Source organism: Ctenopharyngodon idella, chromosome 9, assembly GCF_019924925.1.
Source record: "Ctenopharyngodon idella isolate HZGC_01 chromosome 9, HZGC01, whole genome shotgun sequence".
NCBI classification, from domain to species: Eukaryota; Metazoa; Chordata; class Actinopteri; order Cypriniformes; family Xenocyprididae; genus Ctenopharyngodon; species Ctenopharyngodon idella.
In genome coordinates this window covers 33,921,919-33,949,742 of record NC_067228.1, presented here as the reverse complement: position 1 = coordinate 33,949,742, position 27,824 = coordinate 33,921,919, and the positions used below count along the sequence as shown (strand labels likewise).

At 37.7% G+C, this 27,824-nt stretch overlaps 1 protein-coding gene across 8 annotated transcripts in view; it reads right to left on the bottom strand.

Annotated features, from left to right (window-relative positions):
* Nucleotides 1–27,824, bottom strand: part of osbpl6 (oxysterol binding protein-like 6) — a 70,977-nt gene that overhangs the window by 31,717 nt on the left and 11,436 nt on the right. For 2 of the 8 annotated variants that reach the window (XM_051906684.1, XM_051906689.1), the window contains exons 2-10: nucleotides 14,076–14,355; nucleotides 11,627–11,749; nucleotides 11,211–11,264; nucleotides 9,071–9,184; nucleotides 8,642–8,812; nucleotides 8,224–8,335; nucleotides 4,727–4,830; nucleotides 3,754–3,846; nucleotides 1,838–1,870 (exon numbers count right to left, since the gene is read on the bottom strand). In XM_051906684.1, the coding sequence (XP_051762644.1) occupies nucleotides 1,838–1,870; nucleotides 3,754–3,846; nucleotides 4,727–4,830; nucleotides 8,224–8,335; nucleotides 8,642–8,812; nucleotides 9,071–9,184; nucleotides 11,211–11,264; nucleotides 11,627–11,749; nucleotides 14,076–14,222 (951 nt within the window). In that variant the 5' untranslated portion in view covers nucleotides 14,223–14,355. The remainder of the gene's footprint in view (nucleotides 1–1,837; nucleotides 1,871–3,753; nucleotides 3,847–4,726; nucleotides 4,831–8,223; nucleotides 8,336–8,641; nucleotides 8,813–9,070; nucleotides 9,185–11,210; nucleotides 11,265–11,626; nucleotides 11,750–14,075; nucleotides 14,356–27,824) is intronic. The other 6 variants (XM_051906685.1, XM_051906686.1, XM_051906690.1 and 3 more) reach the window with 6 other exon arrangements.

Sequence of the window (27,824 nt, the reverse complement as noted above, 5' to 3'; positions counted from 1 at the left end):
TACTTATCAAGAATCAACATTGTAACAGAAGAGGATGAGATTTCAGAATAGCTTGAACCAGTTCAGTCTGAGGACACTGGTGTCCTTTTGCCTTTGCTAAACACTGGCCATTGGAGTAGAATTGTTAGGACTCCTTTTCAGATAGACTTTCAGAGATGGGTGACTTCTTTGAATTTGAATTTCTCCAGACATTTATGCAGATAAGTCTGAGTGTCAGTTTGATGCCTATAGCACTGCACATCTGGAGGAACAAAAAGTCTCTTGAAGGGTTGTTGATGGGATAAACCCAAAGTTTCATCACTACAGACACAGTTATACATGATTGGGGAGTAGTCATTGAGGATCTGACAGTAAATGGGACATGACATCTTTCTCTCTGAAGTGTGTATATCAACTACTTGGAACTCTTTGTTGAATTCTACATGTTTTTCTACATTGATGCATGTTTCTGGGAAGCATGTTTCTGTTGAAGGCACAGGGATTGATTTGTTGAGGAAACCCGCACCTGGGAGAGTGGAAACTTGGATGTAGCAGTGTAGATATGGAAAAGATGAGGCATACAACTGTCGCAGATATGTTCACCTCAAAAGAAAATGCACAGTGTCTGCTGTCCATTTTACTGAGAGAACCAGACATGCAACTAGGCACAGATGCACTGGCACACCTATGTCCAGTCTGCTTTATGGATTTCTACCTGTCAGACTTGATCTTTGCACTCTGAAAAAGTCAGAATCATATTGAGTTGGAGGAGAGTGGTGGTGCTGGCTCCGCTATGGCCAGGGAATCTATGGTTATCTGAAAAAGTATGAATGTTAAGAGATTTCATTTCTCTGGTATGATGGGAATTACAGTTCCCTGAAACCTAGTCTGGAGGTTGAAATCCCAGCTTTTCATCCTCCCCCACTCAGGTCTGGGGAGGAGGAGAGATGTGCTTTTCATGGCTAGTGCACTGTGAGCAGTCCTTGGTTTGTTTTTCAAATCCAGCAAGAGGTAGAGCAATGTAAAAAAAACAAAAAAACAGTCTTACTGGTTAGGGGAAGCCATCAAGATGCCATCAAGATGTATTATTCATTAAGAGGCCTCCAGGAGTTAGAGGTCATACTACTGGGGGAATGACTACCTCCTCAGTCCCTTCTAGAGGCACCTCAATAGACGATCTGTTCACTGGTAGATTGGCCTTCAAGTTAGAGAAATCATTAAAGCCCATACAGTGCTAGAAGCAGGGTCTTGAAAGGAAGGGATAGTTCACCCCCCCAAAAAAAATGTTTTGTTTTTTCTTTATTATTTACTCACCCTTTTGTTGTTCCAAACCTGCATGACTTTTTTAGGATTGTACATGTGTTATTGCCCTTAGCTTAATTGTCTACAGTAACTTAACAAGTGGGTGTTTGCCAAATCTGATAGTGAGATGTTAAGCGAGTTGACTAAATGAGAACTACTGGTTACAATTGAAACCCTAGTTCACAGAGGAAGGTCACACAAAATGGACTACTTGTCATCAGCTCACAGAAGAGCAGCTTTGAATGAGTTGAGTCTGTGCAGTAGTTTATGAGGTGAAGGGGCGGGTCAGTGGCCTGAGTGTGTGATGGTATAGGGCTTCATGAACTGCCACACAGATGTATTTCCCATGAGAGTCTACACAGTCCCATACCGCACTCATCTCCCTCAGAGAACTTGGGTTACAACCATAACCTAAAGTTATTTCTAAAAAGGTCACACTGACAATGTTTTGCAGAGAGAATGTAAAGCAGCACTGCATGCAAGGGTTGGAGAGACTACAGCATGGTTATATCATGGTGTAATATGAAGATAACATCACAGTGAGGGTTCTGCTTACTTTAGCACTGTGTGACTGGGAAAGTGACTGGACCTGGGGGTGAACACAAGAGCCAGATACATATTTAACCAAACACACCTCTAGGGTTACTAATATACACATCTCATTAACAGATAAGCATGTCAGCTTCACAGAACACCTTTCCAATTCATTGCTGCTGACTTTATTAAAGGGTTAATTCACCCAAAAATGAAAATTCTGTCATTAATTACTCACCCTCATGTCTTGCCAAACCTGTAAGACTTTTGTTTATCTTTGGAACACAAATGAAGATATTTTTGATGAAATCTGAGAGCTTTCTGTCCCTCCACAGACAGCTACACAACTATCACTTTGGTGCTTCAAAAAGTTCATAGAGATCGTAAAACTAATCCATATGAGTTGAGTGCTTTAGTCCAAATTTTCTGAAGAGACTTTATATGATGAACAGATTTAATTTAGGCTTTTATTCACATATAAACATTTATCAGCAAACATAAACAAAAGCTCAAACAAACCTGCTTCACGCGCAAAAACAAACCTCTTCCGGAAGCTCAAACGTGCTGCGTAACACGAGAATGAACCTCACTGGTTCTAGCACACATCAAGCAAACATGCTTGAGCTTCCATTTACCACAACTGATGTATGAGTTGATGAATGTTTATATTAAATAAATGCCTAAATTAAATCTGTTCATAATATAAAGCGATCGAGTCTCTTCAGAAAATTTGGACTAAACCGCTCAACTCATATGGATTAGTTTTATGATGTCTTTATTAACTTTTTGAGGCGTCAAATTGGTAGTTGTGTAGCTGTCTATGGAGGGACAGAAATCTCTCAGATTTCATCAAAAATATCTTCATTTGTGTTCCGAAGATAAATGAAAGACTTGACTCACAATGTGAGGCTGAGTAATTAATGACAGAATTTTCATTTTTGGGTGAACTAACCCTTTAAGTAATAAAAAAAGAACATCTGTGGATCTGTTGATTACCACGGAAAATTATTTTGCCTTGTCCCTCAGTTTTTAAAAACAAACAAAAACTGGTCGCACAGTAATGCACTTACAATGGAAGTCTGGGGCAGATATTTAAGACTTTAATTTGAACAACATTATTTTCCACATGCAAATTTAAAAATCAAATGTCTTGTATCTTACATATAACCTTATTTTGTTTTCTGAGCTGTGCTGAGTTGTGTTTGTTCATTCTTAATTAATGATCCGAATAAATGACTCATTCCAACAAAAGCAACATTTATGAGGGAATAAAAAAGAAACGGACAGTCCCATTCTCTCACACGCTCTCTCATCTGTAGTGATCCATTATAAACATCCAAAGTCCTTTAAACTATGGCGGATATGCCGTTAAAGGTTCAGAAACAGTTTGAATGGTTTATAATGGATCCACTGAGTCAAATGTCAGGCCTTCAGAGTGTTAGACTGCAGCAGGCAGTCTCCTCCGATGCTATGGCTTAGGTTAAGGACTGCAATAATGAGGTTGTTCAGAGGGTAAGTGGTCATGCGTGTGTGCGTGGAGGTTAAAGAAACTTGCACACACTAAACTCTCTCAGCTGTAGTCACTTCTGCATTGAGACTGTGTGGCAAACTCACTAAACAATTGAGCCATTTGTGCATGCAACCACTCTTTTGACATTTTAAACTGATTCAGGTGCCAACACTGAAATGGTGGAGCAATGCTATACAGTCTCAGTAAAGTATGCCAGATTGTGATAGTCAGCTATGTCCTCTATAACTCAGAACGAGTGTGTAAAATTAGTAATTGCATTCAGCATAGATTTTTCGGCTGTGATTGCACTGTTGCCTGATTTGCATAATTCCAGTAAATCGAATGCTAAAATGATGCAGTGCAATAAGTAATAAATAACTAATAATAAATTACCCTCAGTGTTGATTGTGGGTGTGTTGAAGATGTACCTGCTGTTGCAATTTTGCATCTTTGCTGACACTTTTAGTCCTCCATCTTCTGCTGACACGCTTTTCTTTCTTTGTCAAATCTACACAGTTACTCTAAATTACATGGACACACACACGCACAGCAAAGGGGTGAGAGGGTTAATAGCAGAAAACTGAAGCACTGAATCCATCGGCAGTGACAAAAGAAGATGAGATGTTGTTAAATGAGCGATGAGCAGGCTGGGTCTTTATTTCATAAGCAAAAGTAATGGGAATGAAAACAATGAAAATACTGAAGGAAGAATCATAATGTTGTGTTTGAGAAGCTGAATTTAGTTTGAGGTTTAGGTATGTCTGAATCTATGTAAAAATACTATATATATATATTATGATAAATAGAGCTGTAGTAGCACTCTCAACAAATTCCCATTTTTCATCAGATATGTGGCACAGATCAGAGATTAAAGCTTGTATAGATTCATCTCTTAATTCTGAATGTTTCATCACCGCTATGAGAAAGTCTATACTTAGTCTGAAAAATCTCTTGCATCTGCATGTTAAATTTCATATCACAAAGGTTTGCAAGACTACTATTTTTTTCATTCAGAAAAGCAGGTGATAAGTCGACTAGTCAATGTTTAGCTTATGATTCACAATGTGTTATGATGATTGATTCCTTTTACTTGTACAACACACTGCACTGTTTGGCCAACACAGCGCTAAACTAACTTGGCAGGATATTAATATAAACACAGCTGGATATACTGTTATGTTCAGTGAATTCAAACAGACAGGACAAAACATCAGATACATATCAGAATATCAAACCTGTGCATTAGGTTTGCAGTGTAAATGCAGCTAAAGAGAAATACAATCTGTAACAATGCAACATAATCTGTACAGATATACTAGACACCATAAGGAAGCTATTTAATACCAAGATCTGGGCTAAAGAGCAAAGCTGTCTGACTGCTGCCTGAGTGTGTGGATATACCTGCATGTCAGTGAAGTTGGGAGCTGACTGTGTCCTTTGTAAGATCTCCAGACTTTGTAGCAGTTGACTCAATTCTAAAAGACTAGACTGGCAGTAGGCGAGTTCTGAAACACACAAACACACCAGTTGAGACTCAAATGTAGTTTTTGTAAATAAGACAGAGGATCCAGTCTTCAGGAATAATCTTGCACAGAGTTTCCTTCTCAAAAGTAAAAAAATATTAAATATTTTTTGTAAAGAAAATGACTTGCCCTTATTTTAGGGTGTACTCACACTAGGCACGGTTGCCTTGAACCGAGCGCGATTGTCCCCCCTCCCCACTCCCCCGCTGGCACTGCACTCACACTACACTTAACATTCCAGGCCGGAGCACGCTTACATCATATATGATGCAACTTTTTTATGGAAGAAAACAGGAAGAAATGCACTTTCGCTAAGATATTGCCTAATAGATTTATAATTTATGCCGCGCATCAATTTTCACTTGCACGTATCAAAGGATTATTACGAACTACGAAGGCAGCTGACGTTAATGGAGGAATTTTGCAGCTTTACTCGCAAACTACAATTCCTGTTCATCAATAAGGTGAGAACAAGACCCGTTATAAACCCAAATACACTCGAATTAAGTACATGAATTGAAAAGTGTACTATCGAAGTAGTAATAAAGATGTTTGCCTTTGTAATGATGACAGTAGCGCACACAAAAGTAGTAGCTGTTCCGTGCTCAGGCACGGTTAGCGCTCACACTGCATGCGAACCACGCTCAAGCCCAACCGAACCGTGCTCTGGCCCACCTCTTCCAAGCGGGCCAGGGACAGCTAAATGACCCACGCCCGGGCACGGAACGGAGCAATCACACTTGTCAAACGAACTGGGCTTTGGGGGTCAAACACACTTGGGCACGGTTCAGAGCGCAGAGTGTGAGTACACCCTTAGTGTACCGTTGAGGTGTCTTATGGTGCTTTTCCACTGCGTGGAACGACACGGCTCGGCTCGGCTCGGCTCGGCTCGGTTCGGTTCGGCACGGCTCACTTACTTTCTGTTTTTTTCCCCTCTGCAGTTTAGTACCGCTTCAAAGTGGGTGGGATTATAGACTGATTGTTAATTGCGCCGCCTTTACTGCCGTGGATCCACTCCTCGGCTACCAACGAGTCACCTCGTCTACTGACCAAGATCCAGCCATTACTTTTTTCAAGCTGCGACGGTTGTTTAAAGCATGTCGTTTAAAAAAAGTCACGCAAACAAATGATACTGTTACTTACTATTTAAATCTAGCGGGTTTGGTGTCTCTTCAGGATTTGGTGTCAAATCCAATGACGGTGGCAGTGACGATTCTCTCTGACCACTCAGTGATCTGCAGTGTTTACACGTCACATTTAGTATCGGTTTGGCACACTTCAACCGAGGTGGTACTATTTAAGCGAGCCGTACCGTTCTGTACCGAGCCGTCCCATGCAGTGGAAAAGTGGCATAACTTACACTGACATTATTTTAACGGAGTGTTTATTTACACTAAGTGCAAATAGCACGCCTTGTTGGCAGAGGCTATTTACACTATCTCCGGCCACCAAAGTCTGGTTGGGTCAGACAAAAGTACAAAAAAACTTTTGGCGCAATCAACCCGAGTTTGAATCCGCCTTTTGCCAAACTCGTTCTTCTCCCTTTTCCCATCACATATCAGATTGGAAAGGCGTTTATTTTCAATAAATATGAAGAAAATATGTGAAAAGTGGAATTAAAGTGCCTAACAGTTATTTGGGTGTGAGAATAAAATGTGACAAGATTTCTCGTCGAGGCGAAAAGCTGTCTCACAATATTGCCATGACGGAGTATGAGATGAGAGTGAAATTAGGATAGAATATGCCACCGCTACGTTTATATTATGCCTCCACTGTCATTTTGCTTTTTATAGAAATAAAAACCATTTAATTCAGTTGGATAACAGTCGCTTCAATTCCATCCAGCTCATTCAACACAAGCAGCAGAGCCGTATGTAGTGCAGCAGGAATCAGTGTTTACTGATTATGTGACGAGAAGTGATGAGACGACTGATAAGATCATGGCGGAGGATTCATTGCACAACAGAGCCTAAAAGCGTTTGACAAATGTCTTATCTTGTAGTACGCGCACTTGCGAAAGCAAAAGTAAAACGCGAGTTTGCATTAAAATGCGATTTCAATACCCCACATTTTGAAAGCGGCTCCCTGATGCATGCAAACATCTCTCAATATGAAAGTCATCTTGGCTATGTAGTTGTAACCATCTCTCAGCTCTGTATCATGCTTGAGGAAAAATGTGGTCTCTATTTGCACTTTGAATATTGAAAGAGTACTTTGATTAGGGTTGCGCTTATTGTTTGCACTTAATAAGACTAAGAGAAAACTGTTAATCATTTTTATTTATCCTGTTTTTATTTCTATGATCAATTTGTGGAAAGGAGTTCAGTTAGGAGGTCAAAAGTTTTAGAAGCTCATAATTTGTGTACAGTTCAAAGGTCTGAAGAGACTCATATGAAATCATACAGGAGAGAAGCCAGGCAGTTGAGTTTGTGGCAAAACCTTCTACAGTGCTTGAGTATTGTTGTCTTTTACTGCATATGATAACTCATACTCAGAAAGTAGAACTGAAATGACATTCATTACAAGATGATTAGTTAAAACATTTCAGATGAACCTGCAGACTATTTTTCTAGGATTTCTTAAAAATACTGTGTTAAAAAACTTGTCTCATCTCGTTCTTGTGAACTCAATCTCATGTCTCGTCTCGTGAGCTAACTGTCTTGTCACATCCCTATTATTTGATAATAAAGTGTTTATCGGGTAGGGGTATGGAGGGCTTTATTGTCCCAACAATGCAGCATTTATTTTATAAATATAATCATTTACACTCAATATGTTGTTATTGCATACTGTTTTATAATATACCAAAATAATGAGGTGCAAATAGTATCTAACTACTATAGACACTTATTGAAAAGAAAATACTTTTTTTATGTAGTGTAAATAGAATCTATTGCTATTTTCACTTAGGGGAAATTGCTACTGCCTTATTTTAATTCAAATTAAGCATGAAAATAATGTCATTATACATTTTCCTTTAAATTCTCATTACCGCAATGCATCTGAATGTTGTTGTTATGTACTGAATTTTGTAATTCTCATTACTTTCAATGACAACATTCAGTGGATGCTCACTGCTGTAATACAGTGATATTTTATTGAAATCAGCATATAGTACAAATAGTATCATGATGTATAAATGATATACGATTTTTATGCATAACAGTGAAAATAGGAAATGGGCTTACTTGTCAAAAATAATATAATAATAAAAATAATTATAATTATATACAATATAAAAAAATAATTGCATAATAAAAAAATAATTTCTTGTTTTTTGTTTTATGGTGGTAATGTGACACTGTCTTCTTGACAGGTATAGTGAGATGACCCATATAATGAAATATTAATTATTACAAATGAATTATGTGTTACCTTCTGCACATTTGTCCATCTCCTCTGACTCCTTTAACCAGGCCGCCACTTTACTCTGTCCATTACTACAGGATGGTGGCAGGTGCCAGGGCAGACTGCTGGGTTTACCCTGCTGAAGGGGCACATACATACACACACGATTACTTACATCTGAGTGAAGCTTAACTTTGATTTCTGTTGCTTTTAAAGTCAACATGACACCACATTTGCGACCCATAATTCTTCCAGAGGGACTGGAGAGTGAAAAATGGCTATTGCATGCCAGAATGGAGCTAAACCTGAATGCAAATAAATTGTGTACAATAAGAAATAAAAAATAAAGGTTAATTTTCATGCTGACTTTTAATGAAATTACTACAGATAAACCCTCAAATATAAAAAACCACACAAACAGAGGACACGAGTGGGCGGCAGTGACCTTGTTTTGGTGTGTGCTGGAAGGGGTGTTTTGGGGTGACTCTGCGGCGGCAGACGGAGGGAACGTCCGTAGCGTAGCATCACGAGGAGAACGAACGATCTCGTTCTGACGGAACAAACGATGGTTACGCAACTTGCACACCCAGATGTCAAAAACATCTGGAGACTTCACCTTGAAGGAGCAAGAGACAAAGACACAGACAGAGTTAGGAGACAGCCAATTCACAGCATCAAAAAATAAACGATGAAGGCATTTTGATGAAAACACTTTCCAAGACAGATTTAATGTCACCTTTACATAACAACAAGAAAAAAAAGTTTAAAAAGAAATCAAAATAATCCTCTGAGACATAAATGTGTCTGAAGTTGAAGAAACACTGGTTCTGTCCACACTATTTCAATGAACAAAGATCAAGAAAATCACACACACCTTCAGATGGTAAATGTGCTCTTCTGTGTCCAGATCTATGCGGCGAGCTCTTTTCTTCACGGACATCACAGACAGACCCACATCTATACTGCCATGAAGCTTTCCTTTCTGAATCTGACACAAAAACACACAATAACATTTAACTCTCATGTCCTGTTCAGATTAACTTCATTTTTCTGTGTGTGTGTGTATATATATATATATATATATATACACTGCCCAGCCCAAAAAAAAAAAAGTTGCCGTTTGGATGCCAGCTCATTATTGGCCGGCTCCTGCATCAGCATCACATGAATGCTGGTTCTGACGTAGAACCTGGAAGCGCTGAACATAAACAGCGTAAGAGAACGACACAGAAGAGAAGATATTGTTGAATAAAGTCCTTATTTTTGTTTTGTTTTTGCGCACAAAATGTATTCTCGTCGCTTAATAACATTAAGGTTGAACCACTGCAGTCACGTGGACTATTTTAATGACTTCTTTACTACCTTTCTGGACCTCGAATGACGGTAATTTTGTTGCTTTCTATGGGGGATAAAAAAAACCTTGTGGATTTCATTAAAAATATCTTAATTTGTGTTCTGAAGATGAACGAAGGTCCTACGGGTTTGGAACAAGATGAGGGTGAGTAATTAATGACAGAATTTTCATTTTTGGGTGAACCAACCCTTTAAATAGGCAAATGCTTAAGAGTCAATGATTGGATCATTATTGCTGTGATTATTATGTTTCTAGGGGGCAGTTGGTTAGAGAGTCGAACTTATAACCTGAAAGTCGTAGGTTTGAGTCTCAGTACCGGTAGGAAATGTAGGTGCCCCTCAGTGAATGAACAGCGCTCTCTTACACTCTTATTACCCACAACTAAGGTGCCCTTGAGCAAAGCACCCAACCCCCAATCGCTCCCCGGCGCCACAGCAAAAACGGGTGTGTGTTCTGCTCCGGGTGTGTTCACGGTGTGCGTGTGTATATTCGCTGTTCACTGCTGTGTGTGTGCACTTGGATGGGTGAAATGCAGAGCACAAATTCTGAGTATGGGACGGACACCATACTTGGCCACACGTCACGTCATTTCATCATCACTTTAGCATGCTACATGTTTGGCAACAGTTCTTCTAACCCTAACTGATGGAGTGTGTAGCTTTTTATTTCTTAAACAACCATGTAGGAAGACACATCATAGCCATATTCCAGGATGATAATGTCAAGATTCATCAGGCTCAAATTGTGAAAGATGAAGAATCATTTTCACACATGAATTGGCACCTCTGAATCCAGATCTTAAATTCACTAAAAGTCTTTGGGATGTGCTGGAGGAGAATTTACAGAGTGCTCGACTCTTGCTCTTGCAAAAATTGATGCACCTCTTGATGGAAATAAAATTATTACCTCCCAACCATTCCTTCCAATTTGAGCCTGATGAATCTTGACATTGTCATCCTGGAATATGGCTATGATGTGTCTTCCTACATGGTTGTTTAAGAAATGAAAAGCTACACACTCCATCAATTAGGGATAGAAGAACTGTTGCCAAACATATAACATGCTAGAAACATAATAATCACTGCAATAATGATCAAGTCATAGACTCTTAAGCATTTGCCTATTAAAATCCAAACAGCGACATTTTTTCTCTCTCTTTTTTTTTTGACCGGGCAGTGTATATAATATATATATAAATTCTTCAATACTTTTTTTTGCAAAATAATGTCTTATTTTTCTCTTTTGATTTTGGAGTGCAATATGTCCCAGACATTTCTTTTCTGAGTCACTTGTTTTCTGATCCAGTTCCTGTCTCTAATTTGTTTTCTTTCATTTCCCTACTGCTAATAAAATAAAAGATGTAGGGTTATTTAAGGGGAAGAGAACAAACCTCTCCAAAAGCACTCTGGATCACACACACACACACACACACACACACACACACACACACACACACACTCTGTCCTTGTTGCATCAGTGCTTAGTGATTTTTCTGCTGCTGAGTCTGAGCTCATCTGAGTCACGCTACAGCAAGAGCAGACAGCCAATCACAGCTCACCGTCTCTCTGACCAACCTACACAACTCATCATCATTATTCACAGAACAGCACTGCTCACAGGAAGCACTCAATGTACCATTTAAAACCCAAAAGAAACTCACATCTACAGGAGATTTGGAGTATTTCAGGATCCCGTTATCTAGAACGAAAAATCGCTGTGTAGAAGACAAGAGAAGAAAAAATAGTATTAGTCTAAACAGTATTAGTCCAATTAATATTTTCAGTAAATACATGTTGTAAGGAATAAATGTAAAATATAAGGCAAACAAACCAATGGAAATACTATTAATGTGCACACAAACAGCTCTATTTCATTTATTAACACCAAGAATAAACAGATTGCTGGTCTTAAGTGGTTTAAGCTGGTTTAGCTGGTCTCCCAGCCTGGAAAGTTTGTGTTCATCTGGTTTAACTGCTTTCCTAACATGACCAGCTGTCAAACTCCCAAACCCCTCTAAAACCAGCAAATCAGACCAGACTGATCAATGAAAACCAGTTGGTGGTTTTTGATTCCAACCTTGTGCCAGCCCTTCAGGGGCCATTTCCTCTTCTTCAGCATAAAACCCTCATGCTTCTCTGGCCTTTGGACATGAGTTTGCCCAATCTTCAGCCCCTCAATGATTTCCCAACTATCCGTCTCCTAGAAAAGGGGGGGGGGGGGGGGGGGGGGGGGGTGTAAAAGATATTAATGTGCACTCAAACAGCTCTATATGACTCATTAACACCAATACTAAACATGAGATGGAAATACTGAGAGTCAGTATGAATCAATGATTGAAAGACTAAATGAATATACACAGAACTGATTTAGCTAATATTAGTTTGTGGAAAAAAAAACAAAAAAAAAACATTACAGCTAAAAAAAGCTTTTAGATCGAAAGTGTTTACAGCTAATTTCACCAACTGATCAAAATGCCAAACTCATTAGAAACATCATTAAACAGACATCAGAGCGGTGAGGCTCAACTGAGTGTAACAATCTAGAAACAAATGCAAAAACACACAAACCATGAGTTGGGAGATGACGATTTCTATAAATAGATGTATACACTTTTAGAAGAAACTGTGAGTGGTGCTTGTCCGTTTAATAGGGCTGGGACAATAAATCGATGCATCGCGAATCTATGGATCGATTCTGAGATTTTCCGAATGCATCACGATTCCCTCTCAAATCAATTCTGAGCTTAGTTTTTAACAGCAGATGGCACTCCGTGCTTTAGAAACGGCCGTACTCTGCTTGCTTCCAATTGCTTGCACACACCACTTGAACCTTCTTAAAAATAATCATTCATAAAATTCGAAAAGTTTGAAGCGAAATACAAGGGTGTTTTGCAGTGGGCTGTGTTTACATTAATCTCGTGTCATAAAAGCATTCTGAGGTGCAAATACAGTCTCAGACTCAACCGAACGCACAAGTGCTTTTCTTCATGAGCATTTGAGCATGCAGTTAAAAACTAGCCTAGAACGCCATCTGCTGTTAAACACTAACCTCAGAATCGATTCAGAGAGAATCACAATGCATTCAGAAAATCTCAGAATCGATCCATGAATCTCAGTGCATCAATATATTGTCCCAGCCCTACCATTTAATACCATGTGTACATGCACATCACTTTCAGAATAAGTTGTATATTCTGGTTTAGTCTGAGATTATATTCAAAGTGCACATACATAAACTAAAAAGTGGGTTAGAAGTACATAGCTTGTAAATAAGTGTAATTCACAGTATAGTTGCAATACAAAAAAAAAAAAAAAAAAAAACTACTTACACTTAAAGTACACTTAAAAGTACACTTTTAGAAACTAAAAATGGGCCAATTTAGTCCAAGTACAAGTACATTACTAGTACATTGACTTTTGTATACTTGCTACATAAACTGCACTTAAAATATATTTGAACCTTACTTAAGTTTACTTAGTCACAATGAAATCAAAATGGACAATTGCAGTATTTATTATAAATGGTTTATCTGTGCACATTATTATTATTTTTTTAATTCATGTGCCTCATAATCTTGAATCAGAATAACTTCCCCTCCCTCTTGCAGTGACATAATTTCTCTTCTCTGATGATGAGGGCGGGGCAACCTGTCACTCACATGAGATCCACCAATAGCAAACCACAACCACCCAATCAATTCCCCACGGACAAAATCAAGCCCCGCCCTACATTTGTTCTTGTTTGTTAAGCCTATCTCTCAGATATACATCACAATAGGGAAGAAAATCGCACCTTCTGTTTGATGCTGACTTTAAAAAAATTAACTTGAAGTATACTTCTTTTTTGTATGGGTAAATGTGAGCGTTAGAATGGTCATGGCTGCCTTAAAAACAACGCTAATTAGTCCATGTTAATGATAACTAAATGATGACCACAAAGTGTATACAAAATGTATATGAATTGCTTCAGTATCGCCTACACAGTCTGTGAAGAGTGCTGCGTCATTACTTGAATGAGTTCCTACTTTGTTGAAGGTCAAACTATTATAGTAATTTCATTGATTTAGCTGCCCCTAAACAACTGTGGGTGGTTGCTGCAGATGTCCAACAGCCCCTTCCTGTCTAAGTGGGCATTTCTTGCCTGTAACTGGCATTAACATACTTTATGGACATAGTCAACAGCCTTGCTTTGATCAACCAAGCCAGCTGAGAGGAATGTGACCATCTCTTGGCCTCTGCACTGTCACATGGTTCTGAAACTAAGGCTAAAATGGAGTACTAAACTACTGCTTACTGCACAGTACACAAATACAAACATTACATATTTTTAAATGGTATGTGAAACATAACATATTAAGCAATGATGAACACTCCATATGACCTTAATTCTGTCTGTCACATGACACTGTGAATCAAACTATTGGCAGTGTCTGGATAAATAGTTCAAAGAATAGGAAAAATATTTCCTGAACAACTCTGAAAAATTTGCTTTCTGTTTCTCTGTCCCAAAGCTAAGTCAGTCTCACCTGTCGACTGTCTCTCTGAGAGGAAGAGGATGAGGATGCGCTCTTGTGAGTCGGGGTGGAGCTTTTGTGTAAGGGGGTGGAGCTTTTGTGGATGGGCGTGGTTCCCTTCTCCTCAAAGCTGGTGGCTCGGCTGTGATGGCGAGACATGATAGCGGCTGCGGTCTACCTTCTGCTCTCTCTCGACTCTTTCGTCCTTTTTTATTTAGTGTCTCTTCTTGTCCCTCCGAAGCACAGCATGTCCAGTGAATCCGTGTGCAGCCAAACTATTGAGATCTTTCACCTGAAACACAAATGGTGGAGGAAATGAGAGTTAGAAACATGGTGACAGAGAGGTCATAGAGATCATTAGGGGTGTAAAGATGTCAAATTTTCTCATGGTTCAGTTTGTATATTGGCTCTGTGGTCACAGTTTCAATTCACTAAATGCACATTTTATGTCACAATCTCTGATGCACCAGTTAGGAAATATGATGTGGAAACCTATATTTAGGGCCAGAGCACCGATGGTGTGAGGACCCTATTGGAATTGCTCAGTTTATGTATCACTGTATTCAATTTCTTTAGCTACAATAGAATTAAAAAAACAATTCAAATGAAAAACATTTAACAGGGCTTGGTGATACCAATGATTTATAGTACCAGTGAATTATCTAAAAATATATTTTAAAAAACAACTAAACTTCACCCAGAAGAAGCATTTGTGAAGCCAAAATGTTACTTCTTGAATATAAAATAAATAATGATGACGTCCATATTATGATAGCATTTTTAGCTAAGGACTTTTTACAGCTTATTGGCCTTTTCTGTCATTTATTAATAAATCAAGCAGCTCGGCTCGTCTCCTTAATGTCAGGAAGTACATATGGCCACAGCAATGATTTGCACAGCTTATGAATGACTCTAGGGGTTGGAAATTGGATGGTCATTGATCAGAGGTCTGATCCAATCTGCATTGAGCAAGACTCATTATGTTTTTCGCCCTGTCAGTGTCATTAAGCAACACTCTATGGACCGTATGACAGTCCTTGAGTTACAGGCTTCACTAGGGTTGGGGATCACAAGGAATTTAACGATTCTGCTTCGGATTCCATTTCAACATAACGATTCCATTAAGGATTCTTTTAGCAGACCTATGCCCAAGTCTACATGCAAAACAAAAACAATGATATTTTAGTAGCATGCTTTATTGTTTCTTTTTTTAAATTAAAATGACATTTATTACAATGAAATTTTGTTCCAAATCAGTTGCACCACTTCACTAAAAGTCAAGGCATGGCAAGGTCCAATCTAACAATATCATGTGACAATATCAATTCAATTAGGTGTAGAATGACAGAAGAGAGAAAGACAAAACTGCAGTTAAAAATTAACCAACAGCATCAGCCAATTTAAAAATCTACATAAAAAAATAATCAGGTAGCTTTGGATCTAACCTGGAAGATAATAGGCAACTGCTAATATATATTAAAAAATTTAAATAAATAATAAAAAATAAATAAACAAGTCAGCTGTTACCTTATGATTTTACAAAAACAAGAAATTACTCAACCCCAAAAAGATGAAAGTTTCACCTAGCATGAAATGTAGTCGCATATGCGAGTGATTTACTCACAATGTTGAGGGATGTCCAAACAAAATGACTTATAGATGAGAAAACGAGTGTCTTTAACATTCCAATTTCCAGAATATACCAAACTGCAATTTCAATGATAGAGTAGAAGTGCAAAACATTTTTTTCTAAGCATTAGTTACACCCTTCTGAAAAAAGTACACTTCAGCAATAAAAAGAGTACTTATAATGGAAATAATATACTTTAAAAGAATATACTTAAGTATGCATGTTGTAGGACACTTAATTGATTGTTTATAGCAATTAAATGAAAATATATCATATTTCAAATTTATATTAAACGCAATTAGCATTTATATAATGCTAATTGCATTTAGCATTTATATAATGCAATAGTGCTTTTTTGACCTATTTAAATTGGTCAAAAAAGTACAAGTTAAATATGTCTTAAATACATCTTTATATGTAATTTCATAATTACTTCCATTGTCTTTGAAATATGGTTAAAGTTACTGCTGAATGTACTGACAAGCATTTTCTGGTGAACTAAAACATACTTTAATGTCACTTCTATTGAAACTTGTATGTCATGCTTTTAAATATAATTACAAATGCATATTTGTAATGAAGTTGCAATTTAGAATGTGTGTTAGAATTTAACATACATTAACTTTAAATGTAATATTGAATAACACACTTAATATCCGGGGTGCAACGCTGTTTGTTCGACTCGTGACACAGGATCCATGTTTGATTTGAATAAAGTATTTTGTATGTGGAGTATTAGAGAATGTATGTAGTTTTAGTTTAGTATTTATATGAGAGATGGCTAATTTCTGGGCAACCTTGGGGCTTCTGGTGTTCATTTTGGGCACCTTTGGGGCTTCTGGTGTTCATTTTGGGCAACTTTAGGGCTTCTGGTGTTCATTTTGGGCAACTTTAGGGCTTCTGGCATTCATTCTGGGCAACTTTGGGGCTTCTGGTGTTCATTTTGGGCAACCTTAGGGCTTCTGGTGTTCATTTTTTGCAACCTTGGGGCTTCTGGTGATCATTTTGGGCAACTTTAGGGCTTCTGGTGTTCATTTTGGGCAACCTTGGGGCTTCTGGTGATCATTTTGGGCAACTTTGGGCAAAATTTTTGCAACCAGTCCTAGCTCTCTGGACAATGTCGACCGGAGCATGTACATCAACCGCGAAAAACTTAGTTTATCCGCAAGGACTACTGCTGGATTTGTGCCCGCTTGCTACCAACAACGGATTCAACACTACAGTTAAAATTATAATCAAGTACTTTGCATGTGCTTTAGTATGTTAGTCAATACATCAAAATAAGTATACTTTAAAACATGACAAAAGATGACTAAGACTTAATGATTTAAAATGTACTTTAAGGTAAAACTTTTAATTTGACATTATTTTTAAAAGTGTACTTAAGTGTGTTAAGAAACAGTCATGATAGTGCTGTTTAAGTCACTTAAGTGGCCTTTTATTTCATTATTATTATATTATCTGCAAGTACACTTGCAGTACACTACAAGTGCAAATTCAATACAATTAAGAGCACTTCTTTTTCACAAGGGTAATTAGTCAAGTGCTCCTATTTCCTATTCACCTATTTCCATTCATAATTGTACTGGCAACTCCAGGCTTGTTCAAGAGATGCACTGTATAAATGTGTGTTTCAAGAAGGAAAGTATAATGTTTTGTTGTTTAGGATATTCTGTGAGTACAGTGTGAAACTGTGAGTGTGTGTGTGTACTATTGTACAGTATGTGTTATAGTCTCTGCATGTGTCTTCCTGCAGCAGTATTGATTAGTCATGCAGTACAGAGAGACTTTGACCAGCTTAATTAGACCCAAAGGAACACACACACGGACACACACTCATCCTGACAGTTACAGTTGTGTGATACAATTTAAGAAAAGCTGTTTCAATAGTGGGCATAGTAACAAGTGAGATAACAGGATACATCTGTACTGGCCTTCCCAACATAAACATGCTTAGCAAGCACTCTGGGGAAAACACAAACACTGCATGAACACACACATCTATAATTTAAGGGCTTCCACCCCTCCTCCAGCGCATTAACTGAGCTGCGGGAACTCGGGGGGAGACGTGGGGAAACACGCATCAGAAGCTCAAATCGCCACATGAAGTGCTAATGTTTCCCACAACAAATTATTCGCCATTTTCCCTCGACAACAGCCTCACACGCTGACAAATGAAACCTGCACTGAGCTCAACTAAAATCTTAATGATTTGACTGATACACTGAGTTGAAAGCACAAACTAGTATATTGATCTGTTTTCTTCTCCGCTTTTAGGTCTTGTCACACTTTACACCAGTGAGAAGAAAATACACACACACAGTCAGTTAACGTGTGAAACACATCTGACAGTGTTGAAGCAGACTCTCTGGAGACAGTCCAGTAAAGTTGCCTGAAGATAATGAAGCACGTCTCAGGACTTATTTTTACTCACCTTCACAGCTGTAATGGACAGTTTGGAAGAACTGAATGAATTAACGTCCTAATCCGAGGTGTAAATCAGAGATGCTCTGAAAATCTCTTTTATATCTAATATTATCTATTATCTTTCTGCTCTCATACACATGAGCTGTGACAAGAATCGGAAAAAAACTGCCTAGAGCACTGGTTTTCAGGAAACTTTATGGGCAAATAAAAAAATGCAATAAAATCAACATGATATTCACGTTGGTTAATTTTTAAATTTTCAACAAAATAATATCAAATAAAGTATGTCACTTTCACTTCTGCATCATTAAGAGTGCAAAACTATTATTCAAAGTATTAAAGCGTGAACAAGTATCTCCATTTAACATCTTAACATAAACTTGTTTTGCCATTTAGTAAACTTTTGTGCCATTTAGTTGCTCTGGATCTGAGTAGCGTATTCAGTTCAAGCGGATCAAAGTAGCAAACAGATCTAAATCCAGAATAACCAGCCTGTGCCGCTGGAATATTCCACTGTCGGAAGAGAAGTGAGTAATGGAGGCCAGCAGGAATGTTTTATGAAGTAGATTATGATAAGCAAGGACACAATGCGCATTAGCCCAGAACAATGTCATCTTTGCAGCAGCTGATGGAAAATGAAGAAGTTGTTCACACAAAGCTCCATCTCTGTCACTGTACATTACCACAACACAAAATACGTAGTGCTTAGATCCTCTTCATAAGGGCTTCTAATAAAGCCACACACAAACAGAAAGAGGAAGACTCAAAGGTGGTTAGTGCAGTAACATGAAAAGTGGAAGAGAAAAAAGAGAAGTGTTTACTTCATATTTATAATTGGTAGAGATCTGGTACACTTACAGAAATAAACACTCAGCAGGCTGGAGCGTGTCATTTCTGCACCACTTTTCGAACTGCAAAAATAATGACTTTTCAAACAGGCTTCCTAAAAGTTTGATTGGAGCTGCAGGGATGATGTATTTTTATAGGCCAAAACCCCCAAATGAGTTAGCATTTTAGCACTTCCAGTTCCACCGTCCTGAAGTCAATAGGTTTTTTGAATAGGACTTCAACCTATTTTTACATTTTATTCTAAGACATAAAATACATCAGCAAAATTTTTTGAATCTTTTTAAGACTTGAAAAAGGGTCTTGCAACTGTGGTGTAGTTTGTTTATATCCTACGTTTAGCTTTTTACTTCTGGTAATTGCATTTAGGATTCAAAAATTTCATTTGTTACGATTATCATGCTATACAAAACGTGTATGAATCATAAACTTCTGTTGGTCACTGAGATTAGTTTCTGCAATAATCCAAAAGCCAATGGAAAAATCCTAGTGGGTTTTGTCGAGGATAACTTACAGTTTGGCCTACAAAAATACGTCATCACTCCAGCGCTCTCTTCCAACTACAAGCAATCATTAGTGCCGATCCCACAAAGACCCTTCTGTCTGCTTCTCTGTCCTGTATAAATAATGCCAAAACTTTTACTGTTATTGTCATATCTTGTTCTAGTTAACCAAATAAGCTTTTTGTAACCAGTTAGCACTATGCTAAGATAGTAGGCTTATCTGTTAGCTAAAAGCATGTCAAATTAATTGAAACCATGAAACTTATACAATTTAAAAAAAATTTAAAACCTTAAGAAAAACTAAAATTTTAGGGCCCAATGAAATCCATTTTATTTTATCCCAAATTCGGTTTTATTTTTCCCAAATTCCATGTTTTCCGTTTTAATTTCACTGGATTACATATTAATGGTATACAGGTGCTGGTCATATAATTAGAATATCATCAAAAAGTTGATTTATTTCACTAATTCCATTCAAAAAGTGAAACTTGTATATTATATTCATTCATTACACACAGACTGATATATTTCAAATGTTTATTTCTTTTAATTTTGATGATTATAACTGACAACTAAGGAAAATCCCAAATTCAGTATCTCAGAAAATTAGAATATTACTTAAGACCAATACAAAGAAAGGATTTTTAGAAATCTTGGCCAACTGAAAAGTATGAACATGAAAAGTATGAGCATGTACAGCACTCAATACTTAGTTGGGGCTCCTTTTGCCTGAATTACTGCAGCAATGCGGCGTGGCATGGAGTCGATCAGTCTGTGGCACTGCTCAGGTGTCATAAGAGCCCAGGTTGCTCTGATAGTGGCCTTCAGCTCTTCTGCATTGTTGGGTCTGGCATATCGCATCTTCCTCTTCACAATACCCCATAGATTTTCTATGGGGTTAAGGTCAGGCGAGTTTGCTGGCCAATTAAGAACAGGGATACCATGGTCCTTAAACCAGGTACTGGTAGCTTTGGCACCGTGTGCAGGTGCCAAGTCCTGTTGGAAAATGAAATCTGCATCTCCATAAAGTTGGTCAGCAGCAGGAAGCATGAAGTGCTCTAAAACTTCCTGGTATACGGCTGCGTTGACCTTGGACCTCAGAAAACACAGTGGACCAACACCAGCAGATGACATGGCACCCCAAACCATCACTGACTGTGGAAACTTTACACCGGACCTCAAGCAACGTGGATTGTGTGCCTCTCCTCTCTTCCTCCAGACTCTGGGACCCTGATTTCCAAAGGAAATGCAAAATTTACTTTCATCAGAGAACATAACTTTGGACCACTCAGCAGCAGTCCAGTCCTTTTTGTCTTTAGGCCAGGCGAGACACTTCTGACGCTGTCTGTTGTTCAAGAGTGGCTTGACACAAGGAATGCGAGAGCTTAAACCCATGTCTTGCATACGTCTGTGCGTAGTGGCTCTTGAAGCACTGACTCCAGCTGCAGTCCACTCTTTGTGAATCTCTCCCACATTTTTGAATGGGTTTTGTTTCACAATCCTCTCCAGGGTGCGGTTATCCCTATTGCTTGTACACTTTTTTCTACCACATCTTTTCCTTCCCTTCGCCTCTCTATTAATGTTCTTGGACACAGAGCTCTGTGAACAGCCAGCCTCTTTTGCAATGACCTTTTGTGTCTTGCCCTCCTTGTGCAAGGTGTCAATGGTCGTCTTTTGGACAACTGTCAAGTCAGCAGTCTTCCCCATGATTGTGTAGCCTACAGAATTAGACTGAGAAACCATTTAAAGGCCTTTGCAGGTGTTTTGAGTTAACTAGCTGATTAGAGTGTGGCACCAGGTGTCTTCAATATTGAACCTTTTCACAATATTCTAATTTTCTGAGATACTGAATTTGGGATTTTCCTTAGTTGTCAGTTATAATCATCAAAATTAAAAGAAATAAACATCTGAAATATATCAGTCTGTGTGTAATGAATGAATATAATATACAAGTTTCACTTTTTGAATGGAATTAGTGAAATAAATCAACTTTTTGATGATATTCTAATTATATGACCAGCACCTGTATATTAATTTCAAATGGTACCAAACACAACTTAGAGAAGTAAATAATGCTGTTATATTTGTCTCTCTCTCTCTCTCTCTCTCTCTATATATATACACAGACATATATATAGACATTTATAGCATTTGTGAGAAACAAAAGTTCCAAATGACTGGTCTATCAAACTGACCCAACACAAAGCTTTATCTTAAACACACAAGTGTTCAGTTACATCTGATACAGCCCCTCTCCACAAGCAGATGACAATCAGAAACCTCTAGCCTATAATTAATGCAACGGTTAACAAAAGGGGTAATTACTCACTAAACAGAAGCTCTAATAAGTCTAGCTATAAGATGTCTTTATGAAATTAACCTAAGACCAACATAACCATGCAGATTATAATTCAGAGTAATATTTATCTAATATTCAGTTACCAAGAGTAGCTCAGGTAGAGTAACACACTGGATTCGCAGCAAGTGTTAAATATTAATGTCCTAGGACTATCCTATGAATAAGGTAATTCAGAAGCATATCCTGTGAGATTTCCTGTTAGGATTCATCAAGGTGCTGCCGTAATGATCATTTTTAGAGCTTTTTTAAATGAAATCCTCCTCAGGATCTGCTCTAAATGAGGCACTCCAGAAGCATTTCACCCAGTCATTCCTCAGGAACTGCTCTGTGAATTTGGTTTATTACATACACCATTCAGAAGCATTTCATTTCCACTTATTTTCAGTCAGTAATTAGATTGATTTACAACATTACACAGTAATGGCTCGTGGTTTTAGATCGGATAAGACCAAAAGTAATGTTAATTCAATGAGCGCTCCGACTGTGAGCCATTTGTGACTGATGAGTCTGAGACTTTGAGATTGAGTGGTTTGGACCGATTTGTTAAAATGACCCAACTCACGAGTCATTTATTTGTGAATCAGACTGGAACCGGTTCTGAATAAAGACTATTTTAAACATATGTCAAAATAGGTGGTAACTATGAACTGAAAGTGGAATTTCTAACCTTTATTCAGTACCTTGAAGAATATTAGTATTCAATACCATTTTTGAAACCACAAGGAAAGATTTCCACTATATTCAGGGCATACATTTTGAAAAGTGAATTTACTTTTGACCATAAAGTATTTCCTTGAACTGAATCACTGCTGTCTGAGATTCCTCAGGCCCAATAGCTCTGAGTAGGATTATATAATAATAATAAAAATAAAAATAAATTATTATTATTATTTCTAACACAGAAATGTATTCCTATCGTAATACAACTGCAGTGTAAAATAAAAAATGAATATCTCACAACAAGTATATTAATTATTTTACTTTACAGAAGTAAAATTGTAATACTTGTGTCTTAAGAGTTAAACCGTCAAGCTTTTATTTTGCTGGAAAACTACAGGGAGACCTTTAGGTGTCTGTATGACAAGTTTACAAATGCTTCTCAATACAAATCTGTAATTACATGTCCACCAAAATTTTGGAAATGATGACACGTTGTGTTCCCAAATCGCTAAACTCACAGCACATGGAGTTCCCGGCATTTACTGTAAACTGAGCCAATCTGAGACGCAGAAAAAAACAGACTTATTTAATCAAAATAAAATGGAGAAGAGAAGAAAATATTATCCTGAGCCATGAAAGTAAAATTAGATCCCTTCTGTTCACCAAACACATTTATTAAGGCTGATTTCTAATCATGATTAACCTAATTTATGAAGAAACACATTTTATGTTGAAATAAATGCCATTTTATTTAGTTAATCTTGATTTATATACCTGTGATAATTATTTGATCCTCAACCCTTTTGAGAAATTCCCAAAATGTAATAATGAAATATTCCTTTTTTTTTCTGTTAACTTTTTCATTAAATGCATCAGTAACATTTAAAGTCTTTCAGCTTCCCTCATCGCAGCATCTGATACTAATTTCCCTTGACTCAGCACAATCCTGCCAGCCTGGAAAACGGAAAATCCTTCCTTCCACTGACACTGTTAACGGAATTGGGTTCAGTCTTCCATTTATCTCACATATTCAACTACAGATTTTCCGTAAACTATCCCTCAGCACAATGGAGATTGATGAAGACCTTTAGAGAAAGTTGTTGTACTCAACTGTGTGTGTCTGCTAGATTATTGTACTAAGCGAACCCCCCACACAATGACTAAGTCACTATTGGTGTGAGGTCTGAGGGGCCCACGTGCCCCATACTGTGCACAGATCAGCTTCACTGTGAGTTCAAGCCATTTAAGACCTCATAGATGTCACTGTGAGTCAGCTCTAGCAGCAGTCAACAGTACAGGACTCAATACATATGTCAGTTACTAGTGTTGTCACAATACTGGAATTTCTAACTTTGATACGATACCTCGAAAAATATCGATATTCAATACCATTTTTTAATACGGCAAGGAGAACTGCCATATAGATATTTTTATAATGATCTGATACATCTTTGTACTTATAGAAACAGGAATAAAAAGGATCTTGCTTGGAAGAAAGTGTGGTCGGACAATCTGGTAAGTTGTAAAAAACGCTCTTTACTCAATTTGAAATATATATACATATTGAGACTACAAGCTAGTTAAAGCCGGCAAATTGAGCTTATTCGCCATATTTTACAACTACTTTCCCGCTGACGAGTTGATGTGTTTATTCAGAGGAAGTGTGCAGAAACGAGACTGGAGCCGCCTGGCAGAAGCCCCTCTCATGACGGCAATTCACGTCTGTGTTGTGAAGTGAATTTCACGCGCAAATAAAGGGAATTTCAAGCGCGAATGAAGCGAGTAAACTCAAAATGTTCAAGCGTCCAACTGCGCGTGAATTATTCGCGCAAGTTGCATCTGGTGTGAACGCCCCATAAGAGTTTATGCACGGATCAAATATACTGATACACAACATGCGTTTTTTCCGTCAACAATTTACGTTCCAAAACTGACTGTGCTTACGTGAATACTCACCAAGACAGGCATTTTGACATAATTTTGTGTGTATTCGACTGTTTAAGTGCAATACGCCACAAAAAAGAACTCAAGTTGGTACTCGCGAGCTGTTTGAGAGGCAGCTTTATATGTGCGCCACTAAATCAGTGAGGATTGCGCTTTTGGTGTGAGCGCGAAACCTGCAGGAATGAGTAAAATTAAGTGCAATACCCGCAACCCGTGTCAAAATTCAGGACCTGTAACAACACTATTCAACCGCAGAGTATGAGACGATTTGAGTGAGAGGAGGCGGGTGTGTGTCAGTTCGACGTCTGAGAGAAGAAAGAGAGAGAACATGCAACTGGTATCAGTGTATCGATAATGCGGAAAATGAGTATTGGAATCATTTCAGATATTTCAGTATTGATACATAGAGTTGGGTTCGAGTTCACCTTATTCGAGTTCGAGTCGAGTCCGAGTCTTTAACCAATCGAGTCCAAGTAAAGACTGAGTCAAAAAGGGCAGAGTGCAAGTCCAACTAAATACTACTGTACGTCATTAAGTCAATATCTTAGTTTTGTTTTAACTGTTTTTTGATTTCACCTCATCTCATTAATAGTATCCTGCTGAGCAAACTGAAAGTCACCATGTAACGGAAGTTATGGCTGACTTGACTTCTGAATTGTGACATATTTCTGAGTGAAATATGTATATATGAAGTATATATATAAGTATATAAGTATATTTCTGAAGAAATATATACTTCAGCTTTTCTAAAGTGAAAAACTATAGAGCAGGACTTGACTGTATCCATTGATATAAATTTAACGGGTAACCAGGTTACTTTGGTAAAAGGGAACAGCATATTGGGATCCAAAGAGGGTTGGATATGTGGGTTTTATATGACAGGTGGTTAGCTATATGCCATATTAGATACCATTTTGAATTTTACGTGGATGAAAACTGAGGCTGTGAAGGACAGACCTAGAGTCCTTACAATGGCATGCAGTGTGTGTATAAAGGTCATTTATCAAAATAACTTTCAAAACTCACAACTTTCAAAACTATTTTATGGAGTTTTTGTCTACTGAAAGTTTTTTGGAAGCATGTTTTGTCAGCTGAACCATTGTACAATCCATTGAGCACACTGTACTTCTATCCCTATACAGCCTTGTTTTCATTCGTGTCAAAAAATAAATATGACATGTTAGCATTTTTAATGTATTTACGGTTAAGACATTGCATTATTTGCAGTTTATTGTCTGGATCTAGTTTTCAAATGGATGAATATTTGGTTAGGGCTCTGTCCTGCCTGCAAATATACACAAAGCCACACCTGCATTTTCAATATGTAAATTTACCATAATAAAAAGCTATAGCAATAATCAAATAAATAAAAGAAAATAAATAAATATTATTTTTCACAGTGTGGACATGAACACTTAAGTTTTTACTAATCATGATTTTTTCATGTTGGTTTTACTATTTTGCTAGTGACTGAGCAGTACAGCCAAACTAATTTCCCTATTTTACAAATGTAGCCTTACAAGACTAACAAAATATAAAAGAAAAAAGAATGACAGCTGCTCAGTCGCACAGGGGTCTGCCGAGAGCAGCAGCCACTCAATCCCAGCTATTAGCGACCTTATACCCCATGGCACTGTTGTGCAGGGTGCTAGGAGCCAGGCCATCCAACCTAGTTACCGTTATCGGTAAAATCCACTATAGGTCGACTTCTAGTCCAGAGTGAATTTCACCGACAGTGCTGGACTCGGATGCACTCGGAAACATATTTCGAGTCCCAAAGGCTCGAGTCCGATTCAAGCCTGAGAAAAAATGCTAAGTATAAAAAAAATAATAGATTCAATGTGCATATTTTAAATCAAAAACGCTTAAGTGGTTTTAACTAAGAAATTTGTTCAATCAAGAAATCAGTTGCTCCCAAGGTCTGAAAAAATATGCAATAAAGAGCAATAGTGAATGGTACTTTGCCACCTGCACTCCTTCAGCTGTGACTATATTCACAATATCTGAAATCATCTCTGTACAATGAATGTAAATTAAACTGTGTGGTGTTTTTTCAGATGCTGAATGTCAACAGCATATTTAATTATTAAAGTTGTTCTTCTGCAGTTATGTAGTTCAGTGGTTCATAGGGGCCACTGCCTGGGGAGAAAAATCTGTTTTTGTGCCTGCCTCTTTTATTGTTCTAAATTGCTTCTTGGAGGATAAAGACCTAGAAAATCACAGACTATATCCAATGATTGTTTGCTGTCCAGCATATAACAAAGCTTTTAAAGGAAAAGTACACCAGAAAATATAAAAAAAATCTCTTCATCATTTAGTAATGTCAATTCAAAACTGTATGACTTTCTTCCATGGAAAAGGAAAGGTTATGTTTCGCTCATTAAGAAGCGTCACGCCAGGCTTGGCATCATCATCACTCCAACATAAGTCATGAGACGGGAGGCAATACCTCGGTCACGCTATGATTGGCCCATTACTCTGTCAATGCAATCTGTGAGTGAGCCGGCAATTAAAGCTGTACCTCTGTGATGGTCATGACACCTGCAGTGTTTGCTATGGCTAGGTTGACAATATTGATTAATCAGTTTTAATAAATCTTCATTTTGATGAACCAAGATCGATTCTTTAATCTCAAAAATGATCTAGTTTATGCTGTTTTCAGTTGATGCATAAACAAAACTTCACTAAACATTATTTGTAGCGCCTGCCATCCAATAATCGCAATAAGCTTTGTGTGTTACTTTTGATATAAAACAAAGTCTCAGCTTTCTAATTCTATCATGAAATTCAAACGATACTATTTTGGTGCTCTTTAATATGGCGTGACAGATCGCTTTAGCCATCTCGGTTCAAGCACCTCAGTAACGTACAAACTGACATGGGTCCCTGAGTAGTTAACAGCATTAAATGAGAGATTGTTTTCCTTAAGAAATATTGACAAGTGCTGTTCCTTATATATCCACCTTATTCCTGATGAGCCTACTGCGTTTTGAATTATGGGTGGCACTTCCGGTTTGGGGAACTTCTATTCAAAAAGACTGAAACTAATCATTTCAAATCATAAGGTTGCCCTACAAATAAAGCATATCCGTCAGTTTGACTGAATGAGCTGTCAATTTCCCTTCATGTTTTATTTTCAGACATCATGAGAATAACGTAACGCTTGGTATTTTGATGAACTTGGAATTCTTTCCTTTGCATACCGCTGTAATAGTATGAAAAAGGACAACATATACTGCATATTTGAGGTCTGTTCTCCCAATTTAATTTATAATATATCCCATTAATAATTCACTGGAATGCACAAAGAATCTCTAGTTTTTCTCCTCACATCCTCATGTCTCTTTCCAGGTGTGTTTTCACAGGTAAATACAATTTATTATCTGTCAAAA